Here is a 10,072-nt window from a genome sequence, read left to right on the forward strand (position 1 = left end):
ACGTCCTGTCAACTCTGCCTGACACATCTGCTCATGCCTTACACTGATGTGTCTGATTCTTTTTTCATGCTGAGAGTTGATGAACCTATTTTCCTGGGTGATGAGTTGAGGTGCCCATCTCCTCTTTAGGGGACCTCCTCAGACCCCACCAGGTGGGACAACTGGCCTGAACACAGTCTTCCTCTTGCAGCGCTCTGTGCAGCCAGGAGCCTGTCCCCTCCTGAGATGCGGGCTGCCCGAGAGCTGTCCACACCAGGAGGTACCAGGCCTCCCTGTGGCCTCCACAGAGCTCTCTGGCAGGCTTCCTATTCAATGCAAATGTTCTTTACAAATCAAGTTTCTACATTCCAGTTTTTTTATCTCTTCACAAACTCTGTGTCATATGATTGAATAATAGTTTTATTACAAAGACCATACTGAAAGCTTCTTCTGGTGTTTTTGAGGTCTGGTTGGGGCAAAAAGAGCTATGCTTCATCCTTCTTGGGAAGTGGCCATAAGGCCATCAGAGGCTCACAGTGGACAGAATACTGGGCTCAGCGGCATGTGCAGAGGGATGGTAGCACCATTTCATGGCTGAGGGCAATCTGTCCAAGGCCACAGGAATCTGGGAGGGGCGGGTGCGCCACGGACACTCCACAGCTGGAGAGCTGTGTTCAGTGCTGCGGATACAGCCCATGGCACTCAGTCCTAGCTGCAGCAGCTGCGAGGCAAGGATGACACACTGCCTGGTCTGAAACTGCTCCCTGGGATGCCACAGCCCCTCCATGGGGACTTGGGACTCAGGGTTCTTCAGCATCTGTCTTGTCCACGGCCAGGTTTCTTCCCCGCACCAGCTGCACACAGGAAAAGCACAGCAGGGCCCTGTCCCCATGCCAGCGCGGGGGTTGGTCGGGTGGGCGGGAGGTCACAGAGAGACTCTGGAAGGAAAGAGGTGCCCCCAGAGGGAAAGACAGCAGGAGCTGCTGCTCAGAGGCCAGTTCTGGGACGGTCATAGAAGTAAATCTACTTCTATGCCAAGTAGATTTCTATGTCATAGAAGTAAATCTACTTCTATGCCAAGGGAGCGAGTGTCCCTTGGCAAGCCCAGTGGGCGTTACAGGCCCGGGTCAGCGAGGGCTTCCGAGAGAGGGGGGCCTTGAAACTCCAAAGGCTTGTGCGTTGGGAAGCGGAGGCTGAACCGGTGCCAGGCAGCGAGGATGGCTGAGTCGTGAGCAGAGCAGAAACCTGGCTCCTGACGGGGATGAAGCTGTGAAGCCCAATGGGGGGTGAACCTGTGCCCTAGCACCAATGCCTCATCTGGTGAGGGCTCCATGCATGCCCGCCTCTGGGCTGTTGGCTGCCTGGGCTCGGCCAATGGAGGTTCAAGGCCAGGCCAGGGTGAGGGACGGGAAGTGCTGAGACCCCCTAAGCCGCCAGGTCAATGTGCCAGGGTCTGGGGCCATCTGTACACCCCTTAGCCTGCACCCGTCCTACCCTTCTTGTGACACAGGTCATTTCTGTGGAGTATGCTGACCTGCCCAGAACCCCTGGGATGGAACATCCAGACGGGAGTCCCCATGGCCACATGATGCCACATAGCCCTGGACTGTGGCTGGAGAGGTCAGGGAAGGGAGCCCCAACTCAGCCTAAGCCCAGCCTGGAGACCTCCATGCCCAGCCCCTGTCCCTGACCATCCTGCCCCTTCTGGACCTGACGTCTCAGAGGGCTTGCTGTTGGTGACCAGTGTGTGAATGGTGGACGGCGGGGATGGCCATGGGTGTGCGGGGGTCTCTGCCAGCTCTCCCTGGACTCACCCAGGGTATAAGGCGCTGTTCTTCTGGACCTGGATGTGCATCTCCTCCTGGGACATGTCTACTGGCCATGTCAGGGGCAGGTGACCAGGCTGGGGAGCACTGACCACAAGGCTCCCAGCAGCAGTAGGGGTCTGGTTGCTATGGACCCAAGTGTCATGTGGGGTTGGACCACCAGCAGCTGGTGAGGGGGGCCGTGTGGTGAGGTGGCCATCCCACAGTGCTACAGTGCTGGCTGGTGTCTTGGGGAGACTCAGGGCAGGCTCCCTTGCCAGGGCCCATACCCTCCTCTGGCTAGGGGTACTCGTGAGCACCAGCTTTCATGGCATCAGGACTTCAGTTTTGAAAGTCAGATGTCCTCCTTGCCTCGGGCACTCTGATTCCAAGGAAGCTGGGGACCAGCATCAGGGCTGTAAAAGCCCCCAGTCGGGTCGACAGGACCCCAAGTGTCATCCCCTCAGTGAGCCCTAGCCTAGAAGGTGGTAGGAAAGTGGAGCCTGGTTGCAGTGAGGGGGATGGGGGAACTGGTAATGCAAAGTCAGAACCTTGAGCCCCCCCACCCCTTTTTTATCAGCCCCCGCTTCCTGCCTTGGAGTGCAAGGCCCCACAACCCCTCCCAATGGGCAATGTTCTGTGCTTATCTTACAACCACAATTAGCTTCTGTGTCCGTCACACTTCTGACCTCGGGACATAACACCTGCAGCTTCAGCTTTGCTGAGTTCTGCTTTCTGTACCTGGACCAGCCCAACCCAACCCAATTTAAACTATAGTATAAAACCTCCCCTACCCACCACGCTATTTGTTGCCTAGATTTTGGAGTATGCAGCTCCTCTGGGTCACAGCTGGCTAATAAAGGTTGGTTCCCTCCACTTCTGCGGGTGCCTGTCATGTCCCTGTGTCAACAGTAAGGCACTGGGGCAGAGGTGACCAAGTCACGCTGCAGTAGCTCCCAGGGAGGAGGCGCTTCCAGCTGTCCTGGCCTGGGGCTCCTCTGGAAAAGACTGCAAGAGCTTAGGGGGTTCTTGGGTTTATAGGATGCTGGGCTATCAGGAAAACACTCACACATCTGCTGCCACTTTAAACCTTAAGCAGGTTTGTTTAATTCAGTGTATGTATACTCCTCTTTATTAGTGGATAAATATTAGAAAATCATCTCTCAGAAGGTGCAATCAGGGGCGGGCTGGGCTTGCCCAGCCGATTGGGGGTGAGCCCCTCAGGGGGCCCTGGAGTGGTCTGCAGGGTGAGGCTGTCCCGCCAGGGCTCGTACACCAGTGTGTAGCTCTCTGCCCGCTTGACCGTGAACTTGTACGTGCGATTGGGCAGCAGGTTGTGGACTTCGAAGGTGCAGGCTGCGACGGGGATGACACCACACTGCATGCACTCCTGCTGTGTCCGTGGCTCCAGCAGCTTGAAGCGCAGCTCAAACTGCTCCGGTGCTGCCGGCTGCACGGTGACAAACCAGTGCAGGCTGACCCAATCCCAGTGAGCCACTGACTCCTTCCGGTCAAACATGACCGGCATCTTGGTGCTCAGCATGAGCCGGATGTGTGGGATTTTGGTGGGCCCGATGTCGGACACCAGGCGGTGCTTGATATGCAGGCGGCCTGGCACCATCATGGCCAGGAAGTTGTCCATGATGGCCGACAGATCTGCCAGGCGCTGCTCCACGAGCCCCCAGCCAGCCAGGAAAGGCCGCGGGTCCGGTGACTCAAGCAGGGAGTCCAGCTCTAGGCGGCCGCGGTCCAGCTGCTCCAGCAGGTCCCCGAGCAGCAGGAGCTGGATCTTGGTCTGTGCCGTGCCCACCTTCTTCATGCGCTGGAACTTCCAGGGGTCAATGAGCTGAAGCATGGTGTTGGGCAGCACCAGTGAGTTCTGGTCGCCCAGGGCCAGGTGCTTGGGGAGGATCTCGATGTAGTAGGAGCACTTCTTAAGCAGCTGCATGCGGGCGTGGTGGCGCTTGAGCAGGTGGGGACTCAGGTCGGAGGTCAGGAACTCCCTCAGGGTGTTGCGGCGCTCCATGTAGGTCTTCCAAGCCTCTGGTTCCAGCAGCTGCTGATCCTCCACCTCCTCTACCTCCTCTGTGTCCAGGAAGGACTGTGGACCATCCAGCTTCATCTTGTCCAGGCCCAGGCCTGCCACCCGTAAGGTCATTCTCTAGGAGCTGGCAGGGAGGGCTGCGCATGAGCTGCATTGTCAGGCTGGCTCTGCCACCCTCCCAGGCTCTGCCCCACACTGGCCTTCTGCCCTCCTTGACACACCCCTCTAGAAGGGCTGAGGGAGGACAGACGGTCAGCTGTGTATCGGGACAAAGTGGACGCTGGGGCCAGTTGTCCTGTGCAGTGACAAGACAGAGCAGGCTCAGGCGGCTCTGCAGGCAAAGCCGTCCAGACAGAAATCCAGCCATAGGCCAGCGGTGGGCCTGGCACAGGCCACACTCCTTGTCTGGCATGGGGGACGGTGCCCTAGCTGCTGTGGAGAGAACCTGGGGTTCTGAGCAGCATGGGGTACCTGCTCGGGCGTTCATGGACCATCCTCACCCGCCAGTTCCTCTGGGGACCCTCCACATCCCCCCCATTTGCCCAGCAGAAGGATGGGGCTAGCTGAAGACAGGCCCTGAGGAATCACCATGGTCCTGGCTTCTGGTACGAAGCCCTCACTGCCCAAGCTGGACCTTGTGTGCCCGGAAGAGCTCGCTGATGCCACAGGAAAGGCCTCTGCAGGGGTAGAGCCCATCCTCCACATCACAGCCGGCAGCCCAAGGCTGGAGCTGGATCTCCTCGGGTGCTTGGTAGGCAAGCACTCTACCACAGAGCTCCACCTCCAGCCCTTTCCACTTTTTTATTTTGAGGTGGGATCTCGCTAAATTTCGAGGACTGACCTCAGACTTGCGACTCTCCTGCCTCCCGAATAGCTGGGATTACAGGTATCTGCCATGTCATGTGGCTCCCCCCTCCACCCCCAAGAAGTCAAGTTATCTCTATGTCGCCCAGGCTGGCCTCCAACTCCTTGGGTTTGAAAGATCTTTCTGCTTCAGCTTCCCCATTAGCTGGGCCTACAGGTGCACCGCACTGTTCCAGGTTGGTTCCAAGGTTGAACCCCTGACCCCAGAGTCCACCGTGCACCCCTCGGCCTGAAACCCAGGTTTCAAGCTCTTGAGTGTTTATGGAGGGGCTAGTGCACTCGACGGCTGGGAACAGCCCTGAGCAGTTAAAGGCTGGCTTCACCCCCATTCACCTCGGACCCCAGGATACCTCTGCCAAACTACTTGTCCCAAGGATCTCCGCCCCTCGCCTCGGTTCGATTCCTTGGACTCCCAGCTCCCCTGCCTCCGTCCGGAACCCCTCTACCTACCCCTTGTCTCCTGAGCGCCCGGCCCTCTCTCCGAGAGCCAGGCCACCTCCCCGGCCTGGGCCGGGCCTCTAGGCGGACGCAGCCCCGCGGCAAACTATCCGGGGCCTTCCGAGCCGGCCTCTCGCCTCTAGCCCCGGGTTGCCATGGAGACCGGACGCCATTGTGACGCCCCTTCCGGCTAGCGGGGTGCGGGGCGGCGACTAGAGCACGAGCTTGCGGTGGCCAAAGGGAAGAGGGTTCTCCGCCGCCCAGCGTCCCACGCGGCTGCAGCCGGGGTCGGGGCGAGGGTGGGGGTTGAGGTGGGGGGTTGCGGGGCGCAGCCCCCTACAGCCGGGGTCCGCACGCCTCTGCGCACCGCGTGGCCCGGGGTCCCTGTGCTGCGGAGCCTCTGGGGTGGAGCAGGCGCCTGGAAGCCACCCCGGGCCAGCGGAGCTGGGGAGAGGCGGTGACCCGCAGCGGTGGACGAGCCCTGCGGAGCCGCCCAGCAGTCAGCGGCTCCCTGCGCTCAGGGCCCTTCGACGCTCACGCTTTGCTCTGGGCCTGGAGAAGTGGGGTCTCCACATGTCCAGGGAGCCCCAAGGGAGTTCTCAGGCTCAGCTTTCTGTCTGTACCCCCAAACTGGACTCAGGACCTGTGCGGTCGCCACCCAACACCCCCACAGGGAAGCCAACGGGGTCTCCCCCAGCGGCGCCTGCCTCGAGGGAGCCCCGTCCAGCCCAAGGTCCAAGCCAACTTCTCAAGAGGACGCGGTTCCCAGTCCGCCCAGCCTGTTTGGCGGCCGCAGCCTCCTTAGCTCAGAGGTGACCGCACCCTCGGGAGGTGGTTTTCCTGCCCATCTGCCTGCCCCCCACCCCACCGCCCCGCCTAAGGCAGAGGTCCCAGGAGGGAGGGAGGGAGGGGTGGGTGGGTGTGGTGCGGATTCTGCCCCTGCCTGGGCTCTGGTTCAATAAATGCTAACAGTGGTCTTTGGTTTTGGTTTTGGTTTTGGAATTTCGTTTTGTTTTGCTGAGCCAGGAAGTTACAGTTCTTTCAGCCTTGATGCAAGCTGGCCTTGAACTCACAGTGATCCTCTTGCCTCAGCCTCCCAAGTGCTGGGATTACAGGCTGGTCGTTGTTGATTTAGGGTCTGAGGGATAGAAGCTAGAGTATTTGGACAAAGGGGTACTGTCTGAAGGTCTGGGAGGCGCTGGCACTTGCAAGGGGGGAGTGGGGGGGAAGAAGGAGGGGGAGGCCCTTCCTTGAGGTGTGGGTGGCAGAGCAGCCCCCCTCTCTGAGGCTCCTTGGCCACATCCCAATCCGCCCCACTCTTTTCCTATTCCTACTTTCCCATCTATTTTTAGTCAGACTTCATTGTGAGGTGGGTTCCCATGCAGCTGTGAGGAGTAGCAGATCTGAGGGGCCCTTTCCCCACATCTGAGATGTCCTCCAGCATCTGCAGAGCGGCAACACCAGGACACTGGTACTGACGGACACAGGGCAGGCCCACACCCTTGGAACCCCTCAGTGCCCAGCACGGCCAGCCCACCTGCCAGCCGGCCACTCCTCAGCTTCTGCAGTCACCTCCGCTCCCCCCAGGAGCACTCACAGCCCGGTTTCTGACGTCCGGGCCAGCGTGCCAGTCTCGCCTTTCCATGGCTGACCTGTGCCAGCCCTTGCCAGGGATGGACCAGTTGTTGTCAGCATGCCTGAGCCTGGTGGGCAGTGAGCACTTGGGATCTGCTGAGCCTGTGGACATAGCGTCCCTGGGCCCTGAGGGTGGCACCCCATGGGGCACTGAGGTCCCAGCCCTGGAGGAGGGGGCTCATCCCAGCCATAGAGACGCTTGTAGCTGAGGCCTCCAGACACGGGGCCCAGGGCTCCTGCAGCCAGCTTCAGCCAGGCACCCAGGGCCCACCTCTGCCCGGCTCACCTGGTCGGTGTCCTTCCTGGTGCTGCACTGCTCTTAGGCGGGGAAAGCACGACCCAGGCCCATGGCCCGTGAGTCGTCGATGGGACCAGAGTGGGCCGTCTGACCTGTCTCATGTGATCCTACCATGCCCTCCCCCGCTCTGCAGCCCCGCCTGGCCAGTGGAGGGGAGCTAACGGGGGGGGGGGGTGCTGAGCAGCAGAATCAGAGGGGAGGGGGCATCAAGGCTGCCTGGCAGGGTTCAGGCGCGTAGATGGGTGGAATGAGGGAAGGAGGAGTGTGGCCAGCACCTCCAAAGGGGATGGACTTGGGGAACTCGGGCTGGCTGCTGCGGCACCATCGCCTGGCCTGTGAGTGTGGCAGGCGTGGGCCGGGGTGCGGAGGGAGAGGATGTGGGCCTGGGAGGTGGAGGACGGCAGGTATCAGGACAGAGGGCGAGGCTGGGCAGCACTGTGCAGCTGGAGCTGGGACCGAGGCCTGGCTCAGGGCCTGGGGTACAGGGTGTGGGATGTGGTGCGGGATGTGGGCATTGTGGGGTCAGCTGGGGTGCAGGCTGTGGAGAGTGGAGAGTGGGAGAGGTAAGGTGTAATGGTGCGAGGTGCAGGGTAGGGTATAGGGTCGGGTGGGTAGAGTGAGGGTTGCAGGCAAGGGCAGGGTGAAAGGTCAGGTAAAGTGTAGGTTTGTAGAACCCTCTGGGTTGGAAAGTCTAGGAATGGCCAAGTTGCCTGGGAACTCTGTGGCCTGGGCCTGGGCCTGAAGATCCCCTAGGCCTTTCTCCCTCTTCCCACGTCTGAGGGTTCAGACCTTCCATGCTGGTCACCAGGAAATAGGTGCGCCGCCTTTGGGGGCTGAATCCCTACTGCCCGGCAGATTCCCCTCCCTGCCCTGACCCTGGGGAGGAAGGAGGCAGGAGACCCCTCCACTGTGAGCACTTCTGTGGCATGACAGCAGTTGGGTGAGCCCCCACCCCCACCCCGTCACCGCGGCCCCCTCCTCCCTCTGATTCTGACACACACACCCCTGGCTCCAGCTGCACATGGAATGTGCTGAGTGCCAGAGGCCAGGACCCTCTGGCTTTGCGGGACAGGGGGTATCTGCGGGCAATCTGCATTCAGTGCCCTAATGCCTGACCCCACACAGTCAGCACACGGGAGAGCCTCCCACAGCCAAGCAGGCCTCCCTATGGCTTCTTGGTTGGAGACAGGAACTGGGTTTCCCACCAGGAAGGCAAAACTAGATATAGAGGACTGACGGGCACTGCTGTGCAGAGACGAAGGGTAGACGGCGGGCGAGACGCAGGGCCGGCAGTCAGAGCCTGGAGCCCCTTCCCAGGCTGCGGTTTCACATTTTTTTTTTTTTTTTTGGTTTTTCTCCGGTACCGGGAACCGAACTCACGACCTTGCGCTTGCCGGGCAGGCGCTTTTGCTGCTGAGCTAAATCCCCAGCCCCTTTCACATTTGTAATTATATTCTTCTGGATGCCCCTGCCCCACAAAAGGAGTCTCCAGGTGGCCTGGCTTGTGCCTCTCAGGGCACCCCAGGCCACTCAGGCTGTGGGGGGGGCTTGGCCACATGGGCCCCCCTGCCAATCACAGGGGCCATAGCTGTGTTGCTCCCCCTCAAGGGCTGGCTGTTCAGGAAGCCCTCCATCCGCACGGGGGCAGCGGTGGGCGGTCTTCACACTGGCCGGTTGGAGACAGGAACTGGGTTTCCCACCAGGAAGGCAAAACTAGATATAGAGGACTGACGGGCACTGCTGTGCCGGTCTTCATACTGGCGGTCTTCACGCGCCAGTGTAGAAGTGAGGTCTGGCGCTGCTGACACAGAGGCAGGGGGGTTCTGTGGCGATCCTCTAATGGGTGAGAGGTTTGGTGCAGACCCCTTAGGCGCTCACTTCTCCCTGGAGGTTAGCACAGGGAGGAGGACCCCTCAGCCCCCGTCCCACGGCCATGCTCATGAACTGGGCTGGCTGGGACCCACTCCCCCCACCTCCCCCACTAAGGGGTCCGCCTGGGTGGCAGGCAGTTCACTTCAGTGTCCCGTGTGAGCCCACCTGGGACGTGCCTGCCACCCCTACCCACATGCCGGCCGCCTGGCCCTCGTCCCCAGCTGGGGCCCAGATGTCCCAAGCCGCCGCCTCCCTGCGGGGTGGCCCATGAGTGGCCCCAAGCCACATCCACTGTCAGTGGTGTCTGGTGCTCTCTGTGCACCTGCTTCTCCCTGAAAGCCTGCAGTCACCACCACTGCACTTTCCACTTGAGGACCGGGATGCTAAATGCTGGCTGTGCTCTGAGGTTCGCTGCTATGCAGAGGCCACCGCTGGGCTTGCTGGGCTGGCATCCGCTCTGCACAGGGCTCTGTGACTTAAGAGGTCTGGCCAAAGGTTGACTACATCGTTTTCATACAAGTCCAGCTCACTAGTGCTGAGCAGTGGTGCTCCGCGTGGACCCCTGCCTGGGAGGCTGCTAGCTGGGCTCCCTCGCTGGCCTGTGGGCCTGGCAGGACAGAGCCACACCCTCCTGCATGGGCCTGGACAGGAGTGGGCAGAGCCGCTGTCCAGCCCTCCTCAGCCCCGCCCCCTGCGCAGGCTGCCCTAGTGGCTCTCACCTGTCAGATTCCTACTGCCACACCCAGGGATCCCGGACTGAGGGCGCTGTGTGGCCGGGGCTGGGGTCCACCCTTGGCCCTGCCCTTTGGGACTTGGGCCGGGAGGCAGGCGGGAGCTGGGCGCCCCCTTGGAGTACCCGTGGGGTGGGTACGGCCTGGCACGCACAGCCAGGGCCCAGGAGGAACCCTGCGCAGGGAGCACCCACACCTGGCTGTCCCACCGGCCCTTCCTGCTTTGCGCTCGCTCGAGCTCCTGTAGACGCGCCTGCCCCATGCGCCTCCGTCGGCACCCCAGCCCTTCGCCCTCCGGCGGCATGGAGCCTTTCCTCAGGAAGCGCCTGACGTTTCTGTCCTTCTTCTGGGACAAGATCTGGCCGGCGGAGGAGCCGAAGGACGACAGCCTGGTGCCGCCGGGCCC

At 61.2% G+C, this 10,072-nt stretch overlaps 2 protein-coding genes across 2 annotated transcripts in view; one reads left to right on the forward strand and one right to left on the reverse strand.

The window, feature by feature from the left end:
- Positions 1–2,861: 2,861 nt before the first annotated feature.
- LOC102009102 (chromosome unknown open reading frame, human C20orf195) lies at positions 2,862–5,294 on the reverse strand. The gene is made up of 2 exons (XM_005409959.2): positions 5,143–5,294; positions 2,862–3,952 (listed from the first exon to the last, which is right to left on the reverse strand). The coding sequence occupies exon 2, from the start codon at positions 3,940–3,942 to the stop codon at positions 2,941–2,943; it is 1,002 nt and encodes a 333-aa protein (XP_005410016.1). The 5' UTR covers positions 3,943–3,952; positions 5,143–5,294; the 3' UTR covers positions 2,862–2,940.
- Positions 5,295–9,630: 4,336 nt separating this feature from the next.
- Positions 9,631–10,072, forward strand: part of Srms (src-related kinase lacking C-terminal regulatory tyrosine and N-terminal myristylation sites) — a gene marked incomplete in the record, with an annotated part of 8,572 nt that continues 8,130 nt past the window's right edge. The window contains 1 exon segment of the mRNA XM_013507512.1: positions 9,631–10,072. Coding sequence (XP_013362966.1) covers positions 9,927–10,072 — 146 coding nt within the window.

Source organism: Chinchilla lanigera, unplaced genomic scaffold (genome assembly GCF_000276665.1).
Source record: "Chinchilla lanigera isolate Chin_1 unplaced genomic scaffold, ChiLan1.0 scaffold00127, whole genome shotgun sequence".
Taxonomy (NCBI): domain Eukaryota; kingdom Metazoa; phylum Chordata; class Mammalia; order Rodentia; family Chinchillidae; genus Chinchilla; species Chinchilla lanigera.